Source organism: Cydia pomonella, chromosome 15, assembly GCF_033807575.1.
Source record: "Cydia pomonella isolate Wapato2018A chromosome 15, ilCydPomo1, whole genome shotgun sequence".
Lineage (NCBI taxonomy): Eukaryota > Metazoa > Arthropoda > Insecta > Lepidoptera > Tortricidae > Cydia > Cydia pomonella.
This window is the reverse complement of record NC_084717.1, coordinates 4,510,949-4,538,048: the sequence shown is the minus strand read 5'-3', so window position 1 is coordinate 4,538,048 and position 27,100 is coordinate 4,510,949. Positions and strand designations below refer to the sequence as shown.

General features: G+C 35.5%; 1 protein-coding gene across 1 annotated transcript in view; it reads left to right on the top strand.

The window, feature by feature from the left end:
- The first annotated feature begins 205 nt into the window (after nucleotides 1–205).
- The window catches only part of LOC133525599 (fatty acid synthase-like), a 53,223-nt gene continuing 26,328 nt past the window's right edge, over nucleotides 206–27,100 (top strand). The window contains exons 1-4 of the mRNA XM_061861909.1: nucleotides 206–639; nucleotides 2,518–2,710; nucleotides 3,678–3,798; nucleotides 25,844–26,047. Of these exons, the coding sequence (XP_061717893.1) occupies nucleotides 490–639; nucleotides 2,518–2,710; nucleotides 3,678–3,798; nucleotides 25,844–26,047 (668 nt within the window). The 5' untranslated portion in view covers nucleotides 206–489. The remainder of the gene's footprint in view (nucleotides 640–2,517; nucleotides 2,711–3,677; nucleotides 3,799–25,843; nucleotides 26,048–27,100) is intronic.

Below are 27,100 nucleotides of genomic sequence, written 5' to 3'. Positions count from 1 at the left end.
GCACATGAAAATTAACTATAGTAGCTACGAATTTTCAACGTTAAAATTTGTCCCAAAAATATACCTACATAAAAAAAATTGTACATTATTTCCCGTCAGTTTAAAAAAATATGTTCCACAAATTATTGCGTTATCTGGGAGAGTAAGGGTTATATAACTTGAAATGTTTATCTCCTACTACTTTAAATCGAATAAAAAATGGTTAAGTTGGGAATATTTTTCCGGCATTCAAATGAATTACTAAAAAATTCGAGAATTTTAAACGTTTTTTATAGCAATAATTATAAAAGTAGCATAATTACTTTGAAAGACGAGTACGAGTAACGGTTAAACCCATTTTTTCTGTATACGGAACCCGCAGTTTTTTAAAATACTGTCCCCGTCATCAACTGCATGACTTTATAAATAGTGCCCGCTATAATTGCTTTTAATTCCAGCCACTGCTGCTATCGGTGACAGTTGGCTCTACGGGAACGAACCAATAGGATCATGGCACCGACACCTCAAGAGACGGTTGTGGAGCGCCCCGTCCCCGCGCCCCGCGCGTTGTCGGGGGACGAAGTGGTCATCAGTGGGATGTCTGGGATTTTTCCGAAGTCTGATAGTGTGCAGGAGTTTATGGAAAATCTTTATAATAAGGTGAGTACTTGAATATTTATAGTGATTAGGGGAGAGACGGTTATACCGTATCAGTTCTTACTTAAACGTAGATATATTTGTTTGTGAAAGTAGTTGAAAATGTGTTTAAACGTGCTTATAAAAGTTCAGTATGTTGGCTATATCTATTATGAAAATGATCGTTCTGGGATAAAATTACCATGACAAAATGCATTTTTTTTTTAAATACTGCCATCGGTACGATTTAATTATGTCTCACGCTATAAGCCCGGACCCGGGCCGAGGCAACCGAGACATAATTTTTTATGACAGGAGACCGGTGATCACGTGATACCTTCTATTAAAACGAAATGTCGGATGCCTTGGCCCGGACCCGGGGCTTTATAACTTGAATAACTCCTAAAAACTGGTTCTCTCCTAAGTTGGTTAAATTGTACCATTCAAATTATATCGATGAAGCATTTTACAAGCTTATAGTTTATTATGGGTTTAAATAACAAATATTTTTTGCCTGAAATCGTACTGATACGACTCAAAAATACTTGGTCGTTTAAATTGTACCTATGCCAGTAGGCTATAATAATATAGTACGATTTAAACGACTACCTATTTTTAATCAGTATTAAAATAAAATTATACCAATTAGATTTTTTTTTAATTTACGCTATAAATCCGTTTATATTTGTAGTGATTACGTGTTTTTCACTAGATTATAAGTTATCCAGATTATAAGTTATGTTGTTATAAATCCACATCAAAAATTAGTTCAAGTTCGACGAAAATCATACTTTTTATATCTTGAGTTCGTTTCTAGCAGTGTGCCGTGTCTAATCAGATTGTTGAGTGTAATTCTATTGTACTATTGTTTGGTGCCGTATGTGTTAATAAACGAGGTTGTTTAATGGGAAAACTAGAGGTGGTACTATTTTACCGGTGGTACAGTATAGCCGACTCTCCCCTTAATGCTTAATGCCATTGGCTTTTAAAATACCGATATAAAAAGTCAAAACGGCCTTAATAGGGTCTACCTAAGTATAAAGGTTAACGTGATGGTGGTTTATGATACAGTATATACCAGATTTTTTTAGGACTTTCTAAAATGGTTTGATCCAAATGAATGTATGGAAAAAATAATTTACAGGAAGACAAACATTTAATAAAAAGACAGGGTTTTATGCTGGGCTACAAACGATGTTTTTTCTGTATTAATATGTTTTTCTGTGCAATGAAAAGTAATTTTATTTGCATGTCTTGTGGCTAGATGCACTGATATTTAAATGCTAGTTTGAAGTTTCAAGTTATAATAGCTACATACATACACTGATGAATTTCACTTGCTATCATGCATTAAACTTTAAAGGCATAATTTGAACTAGTTCTCGCCACCCTTTCAGCAGTGCTCAATTTGATATAATGAAGGTACCTACGAACGTAAAATGACCATGATATCTTACTTTTTATTACCACCCAAAACGTTGCTACCTAATTGTGTTAAAAAGTACCTAAAGCCACAAAAACTAGTAGGTATCTCCTTGTTCTTCCTCGCGTTGTCCCGACATTTTGCCACGGCTCATGGGAGTCTGGGGTCTGCTTGACAACTAATCCCAAGATTTGGCGTAGGCACTAGTTTCTACGAAAGCGACTGCCATCTGACCTTCCAACCCAGAGGGTAAACTTAGCCTTGTTGGGATTAGTCCGGTTTCCTCACGATGTTTTCCTTCACCGAAACGCGACTGGTAAATATCAAATGATATTTCGTACATAAGTTACGAAAAACTCATCGGTACATCCGAGCCGCGGTTTGAATCCGCGACCTCCGGATTGCAAGTCGCACGCTCTTACCGCTAGGCCACCAGCGCTTTAAAACTAGTGTCTTATTTAACTAAAGCTTTTTCCCAGGTGGACATGGTGACAGACGATGACCAACGCTGGGTGTTCAATCACCCCGAAGTACCCAAGCACCTGGGCAAGGTCTCTGGCATGGGCAAGTTCGACGCGCAGTTCTTCAGGGTGCACTATAAGCAGGCATGCGCCATGGAGCCGATGAGCAGAAAGCTTTTGGAGCATGCGTATTCAGCCATATTTGATTCTGGTAAATATACATTTTTAACTGACTTCAAATGGAGACTTGATTTTGATGGAGCTGTTTTTTTTATATTTGTTTCCCGATTTTCGAAGAGAGCTGTACCGATTTGGGATTTTTTCGTTTGAAAGAGGTTAGGTTACCATTATATTACTATCTACTAAGGATAAGGAAGCATTTGAAAATGTGTGATCACCTTATGCTGCTATTTGTTTGAGTTGAATATAAAATAATCAATGCATAGTGAATAATTTATGCGGAATACTTATAAATGGTGATCGTTAAGTGCATCGCATGGGATCATTAAATAATGATGAAGTTTTACGGCTACCTGGAAGTCAAGAGGTCAACTTTTGGGTCGGTAATGCATATCAGAGTGTGTTCACTTTAATGAATTAAAACAAAACTAAGCCTGGTGTTGAAAATAGAATGAATTGAATTAAAAATAATAGACAAACAAGAATTTTAAATTTATAATGGCGGTGAAAGTTTTTTATATAAACGTTTTTGAGTGTGTATCAACTTTTCTTGAGTATAAGAAATTGATGAAGTGATAAAATTTGATATATCGATGTCTAATGTGAGATCATCACATCATCACGGTGAAACTGTTAAAGTAAGAGTGAGATAGAATCAACGTCTCCTGTCCTTTCCTTAGCAAGCAGCATTAGTAACAAGATAACTTGTAATTTAATCTATGGCATAAGCTAGAAGCACATAAGTGAATGCTTTAATAATCAACAGTTTATAAGCAAACATAAGGCGTGTGTTGTGTGATGGCGATTAGCGTGAATTCGATTTAAATAATTTATGACCGTTAATTTTACGTGGATACCATAGCTTACGGCCATCTCTTAGAAATTTACTGTCACTGTAAGACTACTTGAAGGACAAAATATGCAGGTCTTCCAGAACTATTATCAACTTGAAACAAATTACGAGTACTTCGACTTTAATGTATATTTGTTATTTACAGGAATCAACCCAGAGCAAATCCGAGGGAAAAAAGTCGGTGTTTTCATCGGATCTACCTTCTCCGAGTCGGAGAAGATTGTCATTTATGAAAATATACAGCGCCACGGTTTTGGCATCACTGGGTAAGTGATAGTAAAAAAACTTTTATTATGATATTTTATTATAATTTGGAAAGTGACGACGGGCTATAATTAAATAGCAACCAATATTTAGAAGGGTTGTTGTACGACTTTTAACCCGATGTTTGCGGAATCGAATCTCGGCTTGGAACATTGAGGATTAAATCTCAATAAAATTAATGACAATGTATACAGAATTTTGAAACATAATATTGATTTACTATATGCGTTGGTCAGCAGAATATTATCAGCGCTTGACGACAGGAGTTAGCGCATGCGATCATTCGGTTATACAATGTTGTATAGCCATAGATTAAAATTTAGTATTACGATTGGTCAATACGGAATAAATAAAATTTATCTTAAGTCTACCAGCCAACGGTACTTTCTACTTACACTGCTTTTGTTCATAAACTGTCAAATGTTGTGCGTATTATAAATCCCATCATTGAATTTAACCTAGTTACTTATAAAATCTGAATGCAACGCCCGGACGTTAGGCTTAAAACCTTTCTTAGTATTAGTTAGGGACTAGGGTTGTGTTATGCGTTTTTCCTGTACAGTAAATGGGCTCTTTAAAGTCTAATTTTCTGTCTGAACACTACAATCCTTTTACTTCCTTAAACCTGTTCTAGTTTTTGTTCCGCTATTAATGGAGCCACACCTTTACCCAGTTAATGTTAAGTCACTAGACCGAGCGTAATTAAATCCGTTGTTTAATCAAATTTGGTCTAAATTATTTTCTAAACTTGATTTTCGAGGCAATTAGTTCTTCGTTAGTCTATTCCTTGATGTTCAACGCACTGGTGATAGCATTTTGAGTATAGATACTCGACGTAAGATAAAGTTGATATAAAATATTAGTCAATAAAGCAGATGTTTCAACGCAGCCATGCCGTTCTGTCGCCTAAATAGTGTTTAAAGTTTATAAATGTTATATTTGTATATGTTAGTTTAAAAGGTATTTGTAATATGGTTCTTTTTGTCTGATCAACATTTTAAATAAATAAATAAATATAGGATGTTTCACTAATTTGTGCTTAAAAGGATACGATTGCGGTAATTTTTCCTTACAAACTATCTCGACATTTAGGGAAGTGCTCTGGAAAGGGAGGGCTCTGGATTTCGGCCCTAGATGTATCATATTTTTTTTATATGAGTTCTATATTATGAGTGTCTGTGTCTGTACGCGACGGAAACATTTATCAAATAAAATCAAATATGGGAATTCAAAATCAAATCTAAAATTACACGACAAAGTATTTTTTTAATGTTTATTTTTTTATAAATTATTGGTGTGGGCGGAGGTTATTAACTACTCTGGTTATTAATAGGATTTTCATTTCATTAACCCAGCACTCGTATTTAGTAAAAATATATTTAAAAAAACTTGAAGAAAACCGAAGATTTTAGACAGATATGGTTAAACATAATACACAATGAAGAAATGACAAATTTTACCTAAATTCTAAGGACATAACAAATGTTCTTCTACCAGAGAACATGAGTAAAATAGATAGCAAGAAGTAAGACGCACAAGGTTAGGAAGTTGACCTGAACCAACTACTTATTGCCTAGACACGGGCCTGATTTACGACGATTCTTTAACCAGAGACTAGTCAATGATACAGACTACTAATTCTGGCATTAGTAAACAGCAAGCGGTAAGACGCGCAAGGTTAGAAAGTTGTCCTGGATCAACTATCTTTTGCCTAGACACGGGACTGATTTACGACGATCCTTTAAGCAGAGACTAGTTAGTGAGAAAGACTACAAATTTAAACAATTTGCATACTATTATTGTAAAATATTGCATATTTGGATGTTTGTTGCTCAAACGTTTTGAATATTTGAACAGAAAGCTGAATTCATATGGATGATGGCATAAAGATATGTTTTGATCTGAAATACGACAAAGGGTGTTTTTATTCTCTAAGTGTTAAATGTGGGTACAAAGCTAACTCCGCAAGTACTAAGACAGAGAGTAAGGAGAGTGTAACGACCTTTACGCTTTCAAAATTGTAGGCAGTGACTATTTCTTGACTTCTCATACACTCTAGTTTATTTCATTGCAACAGTAGTCTTTCGGCCCGATTCAAACTTCAAAAAAATTCTTGAAACAAAAACCACACCTTTGACACTGACATCCAATCCATATCGTATCTTTAGGAAATTGTTGACAAATCTAAAAGTTCGAATCGGGTCGTAAGTTATGGTCACAAGTTACATGAGAAGACCTGGCACCCATCATATCTGAGAGCACAAGGACATGCCATGAACTCAGACGTTATTGAGAGAGGGAAGTGCGCTGTCAGTGATTTGTTTTTTTTTTTATCAAAGTCAAAAATTTGTTCGCGATGTTGTGGCGCTGACTATTTAAGGTTTATTGGTGGACACTTTTCATACACATAGATAGCTACTCTCCATCAGCAAAACGAAAAGAAAAATAAAATAGGATGACGGATGCTACGAAAAGTGACGTGACAATTTCCATGTATTATTTAAGTTCCGATTGGCGTTTTCTATCAACATTTGTCATCTTGGCTAAGCACCCTGGACTGGATACAAACTTGCATTCTATAATGATTACTATATATGATCTTACTTACTAATTATCACTTTTATTGGATTTCAATCCCTTAACACGTTCGACGGCGGTTATGGCTATAGCCGTACCTACTTGCCAGTTGAATTTAAACTTTAAGCAGAATGGCTAACTTTGTATCATAACATTTACGACATCGCTTTTAGGCATTCATGAGTCTTGTTAGCATGCTCCTATGCATCTTTATTTACTCTGTATTATTTACATGTCACTGGTATTACGCAGACGGACTATTTAGTGGCAAATTTTTGTGCATCTCATATTTTATTTATCTCGAATTTTAATGTTTGATAGCATTCGAAATATTAAAATAAGAATAAGTTTTTTTTTGTTATACAGGGCGTCCCAAGACTATGGGACATCAAGGGAAAGTATCTTAAATATAAGACATAGGATATTTTGCTAAAAGGAGACTTTATTTTACTTTGAAAACTAAGTAATACTGCATTCAAACATTTAAAAAAAAATAAGTTACTTTGTCTGGAAATCGAACCGACACAAATGTGAAAAAAAAACATCGTGTATTTTTATGATGCCAATAGAAAGAATGCATAAAAAATAAGTTGTCTCAGAAATATGATATCGCAAAAGAAATGAATAGAGTAACATTTTTGATTAAAATTTCAAGATTCGGTTTAATTCCCAGAAAAAGTAAGCAATTTTCAATTTTTTTTTAGAAATTCTTTGAATGCAATATTACTTACTTTTAAAAATAAAATAAAATCTTCTTTCAGCAAAATATCCTATCTACGATATTTAAGGTACTTTCCCTTGATGTCCTGTCTTGGGACGGCCTGTATATAGAATAAGTTAGGTTTTGAGTTAGGGGTAGAAACTTTTTTCTTACTTATTTTAGATCAAGTTTAACTTCAAATTACGTAATTAAAGTATTCCCGACATTCTTTTAGTCGTATTTTAAAACAAGTTCACGAAATTACTCAAGAATTTAGAAACTTGAACAATGCGTTGTGCAACTCGTAAACAAAAGTACGAATATATTGTGAAAGTTTCACGAACTTCCTTTGCGTACTTTGTAGAGGATAAGTTTGAGGTTGTTTCTGTCAATGAAGTAAATACCGTCAAATAAAGTTATTTTGTTATGTTTACGACCGATTTAACAAGTTTGATTAGATATATATATTCATACGAATACTTCCCAATATTAATCAATCTCAATTTAATAAAAAAAAAGAAAACCCGACAGACCTAATAAATTATTTCAGTGGAAATTTGGAATCATTATACTTAGATCTTAAAATGATAGAGATTTTATGAACTTAACTTGTTTTTGATATCATAAGATCATTTCCGCGTATGCGCACTACGTATCACAACAAACAGGCCAATAAAATTCCAGCAATATAATATGATACTGATCTAACATGGATTGACATTATTCCGATATAAGATGGTTCCATCTCCTTTTGATACTAGAAGTAGCTGCGATTCGGGCAATCAATGTCACTTCGACTTTTTTTAGATATGACTTGAGTATTAGCCTGATATTTAACAGATATCTGACAGAAGGACCTGCTGAATTGGGCATTTATGTCAACCTTCAACCAAAAACGTATTTTTGACACTGTTAGTGATCAGTATAATATCAGTATCATATTGCAATGAGATCTAATAACTAAAACTTGGCTTCCGGTTCGAGCGCCATCTTGATAGTCACGCCTCGTGATTAAATCCTTTGTTTTTTGCTCATTAATATTATTTAAAGTGTAATATCTATAGCTTATTATACAGTAAACTAATGTGGTAGTGTGCGGTGAATAGAGAATTCATATTGAAACGCGTTTAACCACCATTTTGGAGTCAACGGCCGGTAGTCCACGTGCTACTTGTAAAGTCCAGCTATCGCTTTGCAAGAGCTAATAAAATCACCTTTCACTTGTTTTTATTAACCATACAATTTAAGTCGTATTTAAAGCTCCTAATACATTGATACCGGCGAAATAGTCCCACTGGACTAAAGACCTAATTTTAAAAAGATGGTGAACTAAAACTCGAATTGGCGTGAAAGTCGTTTCAACAATTCAAGTAAAAAATTTAAAATCTGAATATCATTTCGGTTTGTTGCTATGCAATACATACAACCCCTTAAAATTACACAATTTTAGATATATATGTACATATATACTGCTCACCCTTCCGATTTGTAACAATAAATCACATATTACAAATTAATTGTATAATCCAATGAACGAGCAAACAATTTTATTAAACCGAAGTAGAGGGTGTCGAGTGCCCGGGGCATATTGCAACCCCTAAATGTTTTAGCTAAATTATATTAGCTGCGTAATAAACTTTCTGAATTTTGATTGACGGACGTATGCAATTTAATACCCTAGTAATACTTGAAAACGTATACGTATATGTGTATCGCTAATTGATAATCTAGCCCTGGACACAATAGCCTTGGAATAATATAGTTATTCCAAACATCGGTTTAGAAAAATAACATATGTAATAATATACCGAGCGTTAGCGAATTAGGCAAAATGCTTTCGTATTAGGGTTTGCACGAGGAATCTGAAATCTATGAGAAGATCGGTGTATCCGGATCCAGATCCGGATAATTTTATTCATTTCGGATCCGGATTGCAAACCCTATTTCGTATATTTGGATGATCTCCTCTACGGGTCACATTCTTTAGCAATTCTTGTGAAATTTAGTGAGCAGGTTTGGCAATTAGATAGATTTTTTGTAGTTTCGCTTTTTGGAAAATATTGAAAATGGAGAACATTGGCTTAAAAACACTTAAGCGCCAGGCGATCAATGGCACTTAAGGCTATTATGAGTTCATTGTGATAAATACATTAACGCAGCGGCTTACGCGAGCAGTAACGCAGCGCGGCGCGGCACGGCGCGGGTGAATTCAATCCTTTGATACCTATGGAAGTGTCCTACGTGGGCGATCTTGTTGTAAACGCGAATGCTGTTGGGGCGCCGCACCGCGCCGCGTCGCATTCGCGAGTTATTCGCTAACGTAAGCCGCTGCGTTACACTTTCGATGTCGGGCGCCCCGTTTCCAGTTCAAAATGAACACACATACGTGTTCTTGGCAGTGAATGTGTTCATTACTCAACGAAGTTTTTTTACCTAATCGCGCGGCAATTTTACTTATTGAGCAACCAAACGTTGGGCAAAATTGGGCCAAAAACCAACAGAGTTGAAAATTAGGTCATTAGATAGGTATTTCTATGTATTTCATTTCCTTTTATAGGCACTAAGCGGAAATCCATTGCAGAACTGAGATATTTGTATTTTAGTCAAAATGTCATCACCCTTATTACCAAGAAAATATAGTTCACCGTTGGGCACCGATGCGCGAACATCTACCCTGCAGCAATTAATTTACTAACTTGGACCCTATTGCCTAGGTAATAAGGGTGACGATATTTTTTACTAAAATACAAATATCTCAGTTCTGCAATGGAATTCCGCCTAGTGCACAAATAACGAAATGAAGTACATTGAAAAATAGGTACCTATTCTGATGACCTAACTCTTATTTCTGTTGGTGTTTGGCCAGGCTCCATACAAAAGTTGCCGATGGTCATTTAAGAACAAGTTTGAACGTGTTGAGAAGGGCCGGTTGCACGAAACTGTCCGTTAACGGCGTTAACATCATCGCAGTAAAAAGCTTGTATGATATGTTTAGAGTCAGACCAAGATAAGTTGGCAGCAATTTTGGCAGCCCAGACGGTGCAAGTGTTATTTTGAACGTCAAACTGGCTGTGCACAGGCTGGGCTATCTAAATTGCTGCCAACTTATCTTGGTCTGACTCTAATCGTTCTCTATAGTATGATGTCTATCAATTCCATGATTGTGCGTGGTGTTACAGTAAATAGACTACGACATTCAAACCTTTAAGAAAAGAGCGTACTCCCATCTTAAGGGCCAGCAACGTACTTGTGTCCATGGACGATGATACTTGCTTACCAGGCATTTCATGTGCTTGTTTGCCTCATCACAAGAAAAATATTGATTAACTAAAAATCTTATATTTTAGAAATTTAGTTCGTTATTTCCCATGTTCTAAAATACATCGGATATCGGATCATTCATGTGTCACTCATCGTTTACATTCGATATCCAAGAAGATATTATAAACAAAAAAAAATGAACATAATACCGTATTGTTCTTGCTTCTCTATATTAAATTTTTAAGCATCGCCGCCAGGGAATTCAATAAGCACCAATGCAGCACTCATATCTACAACCACCAATACAGCACCTATTTATACCTTATCGCCGTATATCGAAATATTCTCAACATTCGTATTGCATCTCTTTTCTCTATATGGCAAATGAAAGTGACGCAAACACTACTCAAACCTAAACCACGAAATGAATTGACGTTCTTACACAAAGTGCAATGAATCTTGTGCCAATAAAATCGAGTTTGTACAAGCGCTTTATAGTTTGCTATCGTTTGTAATTAAACTCACAGTTATTACACTAGATAAACATTATTTTACACATTATAAAATTAAAAAAAAAAAAAACCTATTTATCCGATTTGCAAGACCAAAGTGAGCGGAGCTCTAATAATTCCTTATATGAATACCATTCCAAAATTGAAACTTGAGTATCGACTTGACAACTCAGATTTATTTATGCATACGAAGTTTAAGATCAGTTCAATTTATATAAAAACATTGAAAAGGTTTATAATTTCAATGAATTACAATTTAATTTATTTACTTTAAAAGACACTGCACCTACTTAATCTTTCTAGTTTAACCCATTGGTTGACTGGTAGAGAATGCCTTAAGGCATTAAGTCCGCCATTTGTACCTTCATGTATTGTGCAATAAAGATGAAATAAATAAATAATTACATCGGTGGGTAATGATTACCTACAGTAAAAAAATGCACTGAATTATTTTGTATAATATGTATTGTATTAAAAACTTCGTTACGAAAGGCATAAAAATACATAGTGATGTATTTTTTTGTTTAAACAAAGATTTACAAAACAAATATCTTGTTAGAATTATGTCTTAACAATTATATTATATATTATAAAAAAAATTACTATGTATATAAGACTTGCTCTAAATATTCTGCAACACTCACCTTGCTCTCCGCGCGTCAAATAGGTTATGCAGTTGACGCGACCCGGAGGCTCTCAGCGAGACTTATGGCAGGCGACGACATCAACCCGATTCCTCCTTAACTAAAAATATATCCAAGGGAACGCTTAGATGGTCCATGTTACGAGCGATCACTGTTTTTTTCTTGTAATCGAGTTGAAAGAGTCGCGTCGTCATCGATGTCAAGTAAACCAAATATATAAATATCTTAAAGTTATGTATATATATAAAATAATGGAAAGATAGAAGGATTGTTACAGAGTTTATAAAAGGTACACGTCGTTAGTTCTTAAGTCTAAATAACAAAAGAAGAAGAAAAAGAAGAAGAAAATATTTATTGCCACAAAAAAAAACCTTATCAACAAAGTACAATATAATAACCTTAAATACTAAATACAAATTAATTAGAAAGATAGGTACTTCGACATTTAATACCTGATGATTGGGCAATGGGCTCCAATCTCAGCATATGCCAAGCAGAGGGCCTAGCGCTGGTTTTCAGACTACCCTATTTTATATTAAAAAATAATTACATAGTACACTAAAATACGGCATACTACATATATGAGTTAAGTATACCTATTTTATGAGTTTCCTATTGTACATTGAGTGGTTAGACTTGTGTAAGATCCCAATGTTTAAAAATTACGACGCCCTACCAAAACTAAAATGCATTTATGCCCGCTTACAATCAGGCCATAGCTCGACCACACCGAATGAGTGGGAAAGGTATGGTAGAGCGTTGACTGTATATAATAAACAAATCAGGAAGGCAAAAAGAAGGTCGTGGAGAAGGTTCTATGAAGAGATTGCTCAAACTCATAAAGGAGCGAAAATTCACAAAATACTCTCCAAGACACCAACCAACTATCTCGGTGTCCTTAAAAGATCAGATGCCACATTTACGAACACAGTAGAGGAAACTCTGGACTTGCTCAGAGGCACCCACTTCCCCGGTTCGTATTCAACCAGTAATACACAACACAACTTTGCGCCCAAAGGACGCCTCTAATCCACAGGGCACGCAATATCGAATGGAATTTGGCAACTAACATCTTTAGATCAAACAAAATTAAATGGGCATTGGAAAAATTTTAACCGTTTAAATCAGCGGGAGAAGGTGGAGTGTTTCCGGTGCTTTTACATCAAGGACAGGACCTCCTCCTCCCGCATCTGGCCAGAATATTGCGAGCAAGTTTTGCATGAATCAAGCAAAAATATTTTTTGTGCTCCTGAGATGGGAAAATATTTTTAGTCAATGTAAAAAATATCGAAATGTATATTGAAAAAAGTTTTTTTATCAGTCATCCGCTGTCTGCTTGCATCTTATTTCCAAATGTCAGTTACACACTCGCTACTTCACTCTTTATAAAGCTCTTGTATTACTATTTGCGCCACTCTTTTTTACTTTACTTCCTATGAGCTTTTATATTTTTAAATAAAACTTCTTTTTAAAAATAAGTTAGGTTCTCCGTAAAAAAGGTGAATAAGTATCACCTTTGCTAGTGTACCTTTGAAAAGTAACCCTTTACTTCTATTCTTTTTGTCTAGAATCGCTTCTATTTGGAAGTCGGTTAAACCTGTAGGTTATTTGTTGCCACTTCATTAACCTAAATTGGGTCAACGGTATTGATTGACACTACAAATGAACATGACACAAACATACTTACAAACAGTATACACATTATATACTTAGCTAATCATAACAATTACGCGGCTAACGGGTGCAATTCGGTTTGACGTTTAAAAAGTGCGAGGACAAGTAAAACTTACTAATAGTCGAAGTCGATAAAATTATGACGTCATCCTCGTCAGTCATCATCATCATCATCATATCAGCCCACTGCTGAGCATAGGCCCCCTTCTAGTACGCCACTTGTCCCAGTCCTCAGCTACCGTTATTTATTATTATCACCATTTATTTTGCTATGTATCTTACTAGATACATAATTTTACACTTTTTTTTCTAACAGCGTTGTTTTGTGCGAGGCTTGTATTTAATAAGTGGATAAAGTGATATAAAGTGGATAAATATTACACCATAGTTAATCGCTTTTACAACAAAATGAAATGATTGCTGATGATTATTCGATTCGATATAATTTTAATTATTATCAAAATGACTAGATTCAATGTCAGGTGTCAGAATTTTATAGTTGCAATAAGAATAAATCAAAGTGGTTTGCAAATAGATAATAAAGTAACTCAAACTCTTAATTAACATAGTTTACTTCAAGGATGAGTCAGTGTTATAAAAATTTAGAAATTGCTTGCTATCGATATCGATAACACTTGAGTCGATAATTGATTAATCACTAGCACAGATATATTTTGCCCCCAAACCGGGCTATGATCATAACCTAAGTATTTTCTGCAGTTGATTATAACAGTCTGAAATAAGGAATCACACCTAAAAATCCTCGCGATAAAAAAGTTTTTCAAACAAGCTAAAAACTTACGCAATTAAATAGTTAAACCGAGTGAAACCCGATTCTTAGCCTGCCTAGCAACTTTACATAGAAAACCAATTTTGTCGAGCACTAGTTCCAATTACGATAAAAAGCTCTATTTACATAAAGTAGTTACACTTGTAGGGAATAAACTTATTTCTTCCAATTCCCTTAGGACTTTACTTGTTGCGGGATTCTGTCTCTATTTACTCTAACGATTTCTATAAGTAAGTAATATATTTTTTATTTTATTTTATACCATATTTATTTTATACCACGTCGGTGGCGCATTGGCGACCCTTTACCACTAGAACAGTCGCGCCCTAGTTTGAAACACATTTAGTCGCTTTGGGGTCCACTGGACCCAGTAATTTAAATAACCATAAAATGAGAACTATTCAATGATAATGGTTATATACATTCATAACATACATGAAATAATAATCAACAGTTTTAATTAGCGAATATTCACAAAGTATTCGCTAATCTAAATCTGTAAATGACATTTTCAATTTTTTTAGCGCTTTCTAATGTAATGTAAATAACCTTCAGAGCTCTTTATTTCCCTTTTTATAAACTACATTTTCTTAAACTACTAGAATTGTTCCCTGAAAAATGGCTAAAAACGATCTCAATGTATATTAAAACATGATCCGTGAATGCATTCCGAATTTATCCTATTGGAGTATTCCTCCAACATCTTTATTTTCAGTTTCAGATGAGTTTTAATACTCTATTACTTCAATTGATGTAATCTGCTATTTTTTTTTTACTAAGCCCTATGAGCAGTTAACTTTTATGCTAAAAAATGATTTTTTTTAAAGACAATGGTTTTAGATCATGTAAATACTAGTCACGTAATTAGTCACACATGAGTCCAGTAGACCCAAAAGTAAGAAAATTTTACATACGTTAAGAGTCGCTACCGGGTCTAACAAACCCATAGACACTTCAGACGTCCGTTCCTCGTGATTGTGACGCCCTGACAGACAAACGAAATGACGAATCGACGCGATGAACTTTCACTTGAAGGTACTAAAAACGTCATCGTCGTGCAATACCTAACGAGCAAGTTAGCGTTAATAATAAAGGCTCTGGGTCCATCAGACCCATTAGGGACTGTTCTAGTGTTAAAAACCTGTACAATTATTTTTTTGAAGCACTCCATACTGTAGCCCCTCGAGAAAATCGCTGTATTCAACCTGAGTTGATTCGGTTAGGTCGAACCATGCTAGAACAGCATTAAGGATGGCCAAAGAGAGCCATAAGCCGTCAGAAAATTGCATATACTTATAAATATTCGACCCATGTCACTGTGGGCCAGGTAGCCGAGGGGCATAAGCACCTGCCGCGAAAACAGGAATAAAAGTAATATGTTCTAATACTAACCCTAACTTTGTTAGGCATAACGTCAGTTTTCATAAGCTGGTGCTGGTGCTGGTGGTGAGCGCTGGTGGCCTAGCGGTAAGAGCGTGCGACTTGCAATCCGGAGGTCGCGGGTTCAAACCCCGGCTCGTACCAATGAGTTTTTCGGAACTTATGTACGAAATATCATTTGATATTTACCAGTCGCTTTTCGGTGAAGGAAAACATCGTGAGGAAACCGGACTAATCCCAACAAGGCCTAGTTTATCCTCTGGGTTGGAAGGTCTGATGGCAGTCGCTTTCGTAAAAAGTAGTGCCTACGCCAAATCTTGGGATTAATTGTCAAGCGGACCCCAGGCTCCCATGAGCCGTGGCAAATGCCGGGACAACGCGAGGCAGAAGAGAACGTCAGTTTTCATAAAAAACTTTTGGGCTAAAATCACTTGCATAAGACATTTTGTCTAAATGTTGCGGCTACAACTAGATATTAAATATCAAATAATTGTAGAATATATAATATAGGACAAAAATAACTCCACCGATATTAAGACGTTAATATGAGCATTAGGGCAAATGATGACCTATGGCAAAAAATATGAGGGAATGTAAAAGACTGTTGGAATTATAAATAAATAAATAAATATTATAGCACATCATTACACAAATTCACTAAGTCCCACAGTAAGCTCAATAAGGCTTGTGTTGAGGGTACTTAGACAATGAGATATATAGTATATACATATTTATAAATACTTTAATACATAGAAAACACCCATGACTCAGGACCAAATATCCATGCTCTTCACACGAATAAATGCCCTTACGAGGATTTGAACCCGGGACCATCGGCTTCATAGGCAGGGTCACTACCCACTAGGCCAGATCGGTCGTCAAAATGCAAATGAGTGGATCTGACATTTTTATATATAAGACTTAAAATTGCAAGGTCAATATTATTGATATGTTAAGTGTAAAACATTGCATCTGACATATCAATAATTTTGAACTTCAGTGCGTAGGTATTTGCGTCAGGGCCCAAACAAAAGGGCGCCAAAATCCCTTAAACTCCTTTTTTAATTCACCGTTAAAACGCTGTATTTTATTACCATTTTAATAAACGACCTAAAGCCAAGTTGGATCCTTATTCATAATTATTTCCTTATTAGTTCCGTAGCGCACCACCTGCGCTCGACGGGTGTTGGGATCATTTTTATATTATTACGGAAAAAAAGGCTTTTCGAGAACGTTTGAACGTTATAAGTATTGTGCCTATGTTTTTAAGCTGAGCGTGGAGTTTAAAAGGGTTTGAAATATGGCTATGAAATGACGACGATTATTACGATTACCGAATGGAATTTTGAGTCAGTCCATCAAATATTTATTCAGCAAATAGGCCACAGGGGCACTCATACATGTAACAAATAAAATATTAGATACTTTATTAGAGATGTATACAGTCTCTAAATATCGAATTACACAATAAAACTATGTTAAAAAATACAAACAACAAATACTAAAATCCTTTAGAGATGTAAAAGTCTCTTCAGAGATAAAATATAATTAAAAGAAACTTTACAAACATGATGTAAAAGAAAAGAAATTAAATCAGTCAAACAGACAAGAGCCGAATGAAGTGTCTCACACTTATAACATAACATGTAGCCCGAGTAAGCTTAAATATATCGGTCTTAACAAACAGCATCCGTTCACGATTATTACTTATATTAAGCGGTGGTGGCCGAGTGGATACGACGTCCGACTTTTAATCCGGAGGTCGCGGGTTCAAATCCTGGCTCGTACCAATGAGTTTTTCGGAACTTATGTACGAAATATCATTTGATATTTACCACTAGCTTTTCGGTGAAGGAAAACATCGTAAAACAAACATCTTGAAATTTTAAACACACAATTTGGTGACATATTTTTTTTCCACGCGGTTGTCGACACATGTATTTGTCCCACCATGGACTTAGCAGCTTCAATACAATAAGATGCATGTAAGGGCTGATTCTGTTTCGACAATTTGGTATATTTTTTCTTATTTTGATACGAACTTAAATCTTGTTATTAGGCATTGGACACGCACCAATAAATGCGAGCGCCATGCTTTATCAGACGGCTCTTGATTTCATTTCGTGTTAACGGTCAATGTCGTGTCAAAACAAGATAAAAAACCATATCAAATTGATAAAACAGAATCGGCATCATGGATTTAATGTGAATTGTCACTGTGACAACTTAAAAAATGACTTATTCAAATTAAAATACGTATAGTTCCTCCTATGGATCAAATGACAGTGGAACCTCGATAACTCGAAACTTGATAAGTCGAAATCTTCGTTAACAGGAAATAAAATGAAATATTTCTTACTTTCAAAATCAGAAACCTCCATAACTCAAAAAAATTGATTTTATATCTATAACTCGAAATAATAGAGGTATTGTTTTATTAACTTTATACCTCGAAATTATTCTTACCTCGAAGAAAATAATAAGACAGAACTTTTTTAAGCGTTCTTATTTACACTATAACCCCGAAACCTCTTTAAGATGAATACTCGTAAAACTAAGTTTCTTATAGGTTTAATCAAAAACTCGTTAACAAGAACTGTTTGTCGTTTCCCTTGAGATTCGTGCTATGGAGGTTCTACTGTCGTTGTACGTACCTATATACTGGGATCAACTGAGACGTTTTACGAGGGGCAAACTGAAAGTGTTTAGAATAGAAAAAGTTTTACTAATTAGGCCATCACTCTTTATTTTTATCCGTGCTTTAACTCGTTTTGATCACGCGTACAAATTTCATTAGGATAAAATTACTCTGAAGCGTACACAGCTCATTCTTCCAATGCCTTTTTTGTATGGCGAATTTTTTTCACATACATATTTATGCAAGATTTTTTTTAACAGTGTCATGTGAATACTGTGAGATGTCAGAAACTGCTGATATACAATATACAAGTCAGTGTTTTCTTTTTAACTGTACAACTGCGTAGTAATCTTTTGACGTCGCTCTTGAAATGCTTCTCTAAGATCATACATTAAAGAACTACAAAAGCGATTAAATTTGAAATTTTAAGAATTAACAGACGTACGAGAACTAGGCTTTATTATAAAAATATAACTGAAGCCTATTGTAACTCTGTTGTTGGCTGAGCCCACAATGAAAATCGTTTCAAATAATGACACGAAAAAATTCTCAGGGCGAAATTGGAATAACGCTCGACGTACAATTTCGTACTTGCCAGCACTCCGGAAACACAAGTAGCGACGAAATGGCATATACCTCAAAAAAATTATAAAGACTTATATTTTCATAAATAATATGCCTCTGTTTCTTATATGATCTCTAAGCAGCCTTTTCTAAGAACTTTAAGTGTTGCCCTTGTAGATACATAAAGCTATCATGTTACTAACTTGGCCGTTAACAGTATATTGTAGTGACGGCACATCTATTGTATTCAGATTATCTATGAGTAATAGGGTCATTAACCAACTAAGTTACAACGTCATAGTTAATTATAACAACTGTATTGTTACTGTACTGTACTTCATTTGTTACATTGACATTCAATGGTCATTTGCATTCAATTGTCCAACAATTTGCTACTTAGTAATTATAACGCTTTCCTGTTTACATGTAATAAAATAAAATAATGCATAGACTGACAACTAGTAGATGTATGTAGATGCTACTAGCCCCCATGGCTCCGCCATTTTTAATAACAGAATTGAAAAAAAACATCTATATATGATATTCACGAGAATCGGTTGAGAAATGCGACCTATAAAGTAGAACATCCGAACATAAGGAATTTTTGCCTCTACTAAATCGGATACCTTTGATTTCGCTAGGTCAAAAATACTGAAATCATTTTATATAAACATATGAAAAGGGATACTGAAAGACAAGCCCCTACAACAATATTAAAACCATGCATCTATTTTTTTTTGCATACTGTGTCGTCATGCGAACGGCACTTGGCGTCGTTATATTTTTATCGATTTTTTATTTAATTTAAAATGGGGTTTTTCTATATAGTACAACGCGACCGAACGGATATTATTTAAAACATTGTCCTACTAAAAAGACACGCTAAGCTCATAGCATTCTTTGAGTACTAGTCAAATATAATATAGTCTGTTGTGTTGATAAGTGTAAATGTAATCCCAAGAAAGTTTAAGTATCATTTAGTATAAAGACAATATATGTAGTATCACGTTCCTGACGAATACACCTCGTTACCGAGATCTGGACCATCCTCATCCCCCATTAGGCCTATCACAGTGTGCCCTTAACCCCGAGTATCCATCGTTATATTGATAGATGTGGCCATTTCTCCCCAACGTCCCCTGTTACTGAGCTCGCAAAGTTACTTTTTATCTTTGATGCAACAATATAAATCTTAGATATTGGGGGAGGATGGGGTATGTGTAGATATGACAGTTAATTAAGTTTCAAAGTTGTTTTATATTGTAGGTGGATTAATTTGAGAATAGTTGGTAGATGTTTTTTTAGACGTATTTAATAACTTTAATTGAATGAAAATCTTTCTTCCAGTTTCAATTAAAAGACATTAGAGTTACAGGTTTATTTATACATTTCAAGTTTATGTTATTAAATCTCGTTTCAATCTGATCTGATACTGGTCTGATACTAATTTGATACTAATCTGATACTGATCTGTCAGTGTCAAAGTGACGTTTTTGGTTAAAAATTGACATAATGTGAAATTTAGCAGATCCTCTAATGGAGAACCATCTCAAATTTAAATTATTTCATATCCATATTAGATTAGTTTTACATTATATTGTTGGAATTTGCCCCCAGGCTATGTTTGGATTTTCTTTGCTTAAACATTTATATATGCTTATATCTCTCGCGTTGAATGATGATAATGGTCCTTGTGAGCGATCCTTCAAGTCTGTATTGGTTAGGCTTAAGTTATAAATTAATTGAAGAACAAAGTTTTTACCGTATTTTTATTAGATACTTAAATGTTACATTTCTAAATAAGTTATTTTACTAAACATCCTAAAAATATCTAAAAACACTTGAATGACAGCTACTCCTTACATAAATGAACTGCCATAGGGACCGTCATTACACGTAGCCAATAACTTAAAGCAACGTCTTTCTAGTGTCAGCTTAAAATGTAGCAGTCTTAGAACCTGACCTATTTGGCAAAGCAGTGGCAATTCTAGCCAGATTACCATCAGTTACTCTTTGCGACGATTCGGACCGGTTTCGATTTGCGCTCATTTTGTTTTACGACCGTATTTTGTGTTTTATTTATGAGCCACGGACTGGATTACGGGAGAATGGAGGGAAGTGAAAAAATGAACCGCCACCACTTTGCGTGCGCAAATATGAATGATTTATATATTAGGATCGTTTGCAAACCGACGGTCAATGACGGTGTGATGGGTAAAAAATGGCACCTATAATCATATGTTAGTATCGGATGAGTTGTTCATTTGTCTTTCTTGAAGGAAAAGTCGCGTTTTAAATCAGGGTTGCACGAACCAACTGCAAATTCATATCCTAAATGTCAAAAAGTTTTGAACCTTGTTGCAATTAGATAACGCCCAAGGACTGGTTAGGTAAGTGTATTGCTGTTAGTACCTTACGCAGTAGATTAAGGAAGAATGTTGAGTGCTACCGTTCGCCAACAAGCTGTCAAGCAGTTTGGCGAAAAAACATGTAAAAAGAATTATGCTGTGTATTTCTTATTGTGTAAAAAAGGTTTGCAAGGTTAACCAAACCAAGAGTTATTTTATTTTACAAATACCATGGAGACGTCTGGGTGCTGGTGCGCGGAGGCGAAATCTTTCTTGGGGAACTGAGGCGCCGCCTGCAGGAGAGGGGTCTTGACCCTCGCCCCGGGTTGTTTCTGGCGCAAAGGTTGTCCATCGCAGTTCAACGTGGAAACGCAGCAAACGCGATGAGCACCTTTGCGTCGGGAGCGATGCGGGGTGGGTTGTTCGACTAGAAAATACTGTCTAAGTAAAACAGGATGAAATATAGATATGTATTTATACGTAGATAACGTAGATTAACACTTTATTTTGAAATATTATAAAAATATGACTGAAATCTAATACACAATATTTCTTATTAATTAGGTAATTATTAATCTTTTCTTGTCATGCGAAAAGATCAAACAAGTTCAAAACTTTCCAATTACAGCAAGTACCGCAATTATAAGTCGCATGCGTACCGAGGTACCGAAAAACCGCGATTCTATTTTATAATTACGCGAACCGAACTGCGGAAGTTTTAGCATTCATGTTAGTGCTCGAGTGAGAATCTAATTAGAACTTGCTCGGTATGTTAAATTGGCTTCCAGTGTACGGTTGTAATTTAAGCTTTGGTGGAGATAAAAATGGTTTTGTTGATTTGCGTGGAAAACGCAATTTTCGTTGGGTGCACATTTTCTCAATATAAACTAAAGGCATTAAATAAAATGGGTCAGTTTCTATAAATAAGCAGTTCTTCTTGTTTTTATCCTGCCTTTAACGTGATTCTAAAGTAGCATCCAGTGTGAGTCACTACTACTGTATGACTATTCGGTTAGTTGTTATATTTTAACTAGTTTCTGTCCGCGTCCTCGCCTGCGATGATAATATATCCTATATCCTTCCTTGCGCCTCTAACGATCTCCATACCTAATTTAATCTATATCAGTTCATTGGTTTTAGCGTTAAGAGTAAACAAACAAACTGACAGACAGAGTTACTTTCTCATGGTTGTACCAACCTGTTGAAAACTGCGTTTCGGATATGAATTTGTCATTATTTTATAAATGCTTAATTTTGCTTGAAATTATTACAAATTCGGTAAGGTAACGTAAATAAATAATAATAATAAATAAATATTTTGGGACAATCTTACACAGATCGACCTAGCCCCAAACTAAGCAAAGCTTACAATATGGGTACGAGGTGACGATACACATACGTATATAGATAAATACATTCTTATATACAACAGGAACAAATATCTTTGTTCATCACAAAAATAAATGCCCTTACCGGGATTCGAAGTATTCGAACTCGAGACCATCGGCTTCATAGGCAGGGTCACTACCTACTATGTACTAACAGCCGTGGCAGCATGGTTCCATTTTTATCATTTGTCACAATGCCTGTCACTTTCGCGCTTACATATCTGTTAGAACGTGACAGGAATGGTGACAAATGATAAAGAGTCGACCATCATAACTCTACAGGGCAAGTTAAAAAAGAAAGCTTGTAAAAAGGAAGTTTATTAGATGACGACTAGTACGGTTCATAAAGTCTATTACACCTCGTGTCGTCCGTTCTTCATCACAATCAATTTCTGCATGAAGCGTTTTTTTTCCACCGAACTTTCTATAAATAACTATTCTGTGTTCCGTTGTATTTGATGGCGACTAGTACGCCTCATTGTTCTCGTGTTGCCGTTCGTACTTTATCACAATTAATTCGGGTTTCCGTCCGTCAGTTATATTAACTTTTATATTTCCAGCTCATTCAAAGAACGACTAACTTGGCTAAAATGGCTTTTGGTAAAATACTATATTTTGATGTAATTTTGCTTGTGACGTTACAGTTTAATATAACTTTTGTTATTAACAACGATAAATAAATTAAATGAAAAGTTAAGGTAGACAAAATGGCAAACATTATTGCGAAAATTGTTGCATTTTATAGTGTGTTAGGAAAGTTTTACCATTATGGCACAAATTTAATGGAACGCGTTGGTAATATTATATTTTAAAATCGGGTCACAGTGTAATTTAAAAATGGAAACATAATTATAAGTATAATATTTTGCACCACACCAACTGGTAAAGGCCCTCTTGATTGTTCAAAAACTAACGAGAAAGTTGCATTTTATCCACATATGGGGCAAAGTAATCAGATGCAAATTTTGAGTTGTTTCCTTATATTTTAAATGATACCTACATTTTTTAATAATGTTCATTTGGATTTGATTTTGTTTGATTTTTTTGGTATTTCATAGTTAGTATTTTCCTCGCGTTGGTGTGGTGAAAAATGTTGTGTTTAACTCGGAGGCAAAGTTTGTTTAACCCTCGTGCCTTAAAACCCTCGCAACGCTCAAGATTCCACTTCTCGAACCACCCGCTTCGCTCGTGGTTCAATTTTGGAATTTTTCGCTTGCTCGGGGATCAATATTAGCACGAGCGGTTAAACAACAACTTTGCCCCCTTGTAAAACAAATAACTATTTTAAATCTGAGAGTACCGTCCTAGATGTCCTGTGATCCGTCCTGATGATTTTGGCCAATGATTTTTCCGAAATAAGACGAAAGGGGACGACCGCCCGGAAACTACCTTTTCCTACAAACGAGTCCCCATTTTTCTCTCTGGATATTAACATTTTTGAAAATATTTTTACAGAATTCGATGCCCGACCGTTAGATTTTTTTTAGAAACTAAATGGCACAGTTAAAATAATTTTTTTTTTTTATATTCATTTTTTTTATTCTTATAAAAAGTAATTAAATGTTGCTTATAGCGTTGTTGTAACACGGGCATTACATTTAATTCAACCAAACAATTGAAAACTGTGACAAAAAACATCGATCGTCCGATATAGTAGTTACGTTTAGTAGCAAATGTACACACTCGTACTAAACACTAATCAATATGTGAAAAGGTCCTAAAGCAAGTGTATACGCTCGTAAGGCTCATAAGATAAAAATAAATTAATCATTATCTCCGAAATGGAGTTAATTAGAATACCGGTGTCTTTGAGAAAGTCACTTAATGGTGCTCAGGAATGCACCCTTGAAATTAACGGAAAAAAACACGGTGTATAATTAGCTTAATTGTTGCGAACTAGTGGTAAGCCAGCATAGTTTTCATCGTTTCACTCTGCTGAAACAATGACATGGCTGACAAGACATGACTCGCTAATGAATAATTAAAAGGTACCAGCTGTGATTAAAGCTCCACAAAGGGACGAATGTTTGCTTTCGCCAATTTAATCAGATTCTCTTTTTACCATTTTGTTTTGAGTGAATTAAGGGTAATTGAGTTTTGAGGAGCTACCTTTAAAAATACATTCAGAGCGTTGATGAATTCGAAAGGTGTACCCTCGGCTACCTTAGCATGACCATGAAGAATTGAGAAGGCTGAGTATGAATTTTTAGGTGTACACCAAGCTGCAAAATTGAACAAATTCATCAATGAAATAAGTAACATTCGTAACAAAAATTGAAACATTCGTTTCCAGGCTATAGATTCCAAGAAATCTACTAGCATAATACTGGTTTAAAACCCGAGAATTCATGATAGTCACACATCTATTCTGTCCTCTTCAAATATCTTTTTGGTAAACACAAAGCTTAGAAAAAAATGAAAAGTGGAAAAAAATCACTGGCTTGTGTGAAACTCGAGTTCGCAACTCTGAATCACTAGCCCATCGCTCTGTCAACTGAGCTATCAAGACTCCACTCGATGACAGCGAATATTTTCATCATATAACTCATATCCGCCTTAGGGAGGCGTGGCTTCGATTCGCGCCCGAAATAGTGTTTTTTTTCTACTTTTTATTTATTTATATGCTTTGTGGTAACGTTTGCAGTTTAATACAAAATTAATTTATTGGTAAACAGCTACAAAACAACGTAGAATCTGTCTGTATTCCTAGTGCGACTTGCAAAGAACCGTACCCTAATTCTCCACCACACAGCGTAAACTCGTTGGACCTGTTCTCTTCCTTAGCTCCCAAATCCTAGTAACACGCGCGCGAACTGTACAAATGAATATTACAGAAATCCATTCATGTTTACAATCTACCCCAAAATCAATTCGATACCCAAATGCTCGTTCAAACGACTAACTCTATTACAAATAATTGACAATAACATGCACACTAACAGAGTAACTAATTTAAAAGCCATCCAAGCGGACGAACGCTGCGTACCGACCGTGAATAAATATTCAGCTCGCGTTGCTATTCCCAAAACAAGCACAGGCGAGTCAAAATTTGAGGCTATTCGGTGTTCTGTGACCTCAAGATTGGTAGCAATTCTATTTAACTAAAGACCACAATTATTGTGGTTTGTATAAGCCTTTGCAATTGGAATTCCCGGCTCACTCATCCTGCATAATGCGTGTCGACATGAATTTTTAAGCCCCAAGCCGCTGCATTATTCCGCCAGTGATCAGTTGTTGTCGGGTTTCGACTATAGCTTATAAATTCGCTATTTATTTTCTGAAACCTTTGTATTGAGGAGCACTGTAGTAGAGTTTTGACAGCCCTAACATATTTTATTCGAGATGCAAGGCGCTTCAGTGTTGTCAGTTGTATTTTTCTAGCACCACAAAAAGAGCCATCAAATGAGTTCACTGGTATTTAAAATCGTAAAGTTTAGAATAAGTTTAGATCATAAACCTAGAAAATTGCATAGACACATTGTTAATGAATTCATTCATAAATTACTCTGACCGATTACTCCTGCTTTCAATCTGGCTCATGATTCTTATGAACTCTGTGTCTTCATTTCAGATGCAACAAGGCCATGTACGCCAACCGCATCTCCTACTGGATCGACGGAAAAGGCCCCTCGTTCGCTCTGGACCTGGCCTGCGCGAGCTCTATGGCGTGCCTCGAACATGCTTACAGAAGTATCAGTACTGGAGAGTGCGATGCCGCCATTGTTGGAGGGTGTAATTTGTGCATGCACCCGAATGTTTGCCTCAATTTAAAAAGGTTTGTTTTCCTTATATATTTTTTTACTTAGTTATTTATTCATTTCTTATTGGATCGATGGCAAAAGACTTTCATTTGCCTAGACTTGGTCCATGTGAATTCTATAGTGTGCCTTGAGCATGTCTAGATGCCTACAGAAGTATCAGTACTGGAGAGTGCGATGCCGCCATCGTTGTAGATTGCAATCTGTGCATGTACCTAAATGTTTGCGTTAATTTAAAAAGGTTTGTCTACCTGGTCCTATTTTTACCCAATTCTTTTTTCATTTCGTACTGTATCGATGGTAAAAGTACTTTATTCGAGCTAGACTTGGCCTGTGCGAGCTCTATGGTGTGCCTCCATCATGCCTAGAGAAGCATCCAGTACTCGAGATTGCGATGTTGCCATCGTTGGAGGCAGTAATTTGTGCCTTAAATTAAAAAGGTTTGTCTTTCTGGATTTTTTTCTTACTTCTTTTTTTATTTCATCCTTGATCGATCCCTCCCTCTCCCTTCTTCCTTTTTCTTGGCCCTTCATTTGCGCTAGAGCGCGAGCTCTATGGCGTGCCTTGAGCATTCCTACAGAAGTATCAGTACTGGAGGGTGCAATCTGCGCATGCACCCGAATGTTTGCCTTAATTTTAAAAGGTAGCTCTTCTGTGGATAATTTTAGGATTTTTTGTCGACATAATTTCGGTATTGACTGCTGTTTAAGTTCCATGGCGTACGTATGCTAATTTAAGTTTCATAAACATAGTGTTAAATACTTACCATTTTTTTTATCGATTGATCATTGTGGAATATGATTATTTTGTTTATGTTTTACATCAATTGATTTTTGTTCACTCTTTCTGAATTAAGGTCGTTCGTTAACTAAAAAGCCGTTGCTTTTTTACACAAGCACTGCAATCTAGACTGGGGTATGAATTGCCAGTATTGTATTTCTAAACGGCCTCGCCTTGGACGGCCTTTAATGCCACACTCGGCATTTCATTATTACAACCCTATCTTCTTGTTCCTCGCGTTATCACGGCATTTATGCAACGGCTCATGGGAGCCTGGGATCCGGTTGACA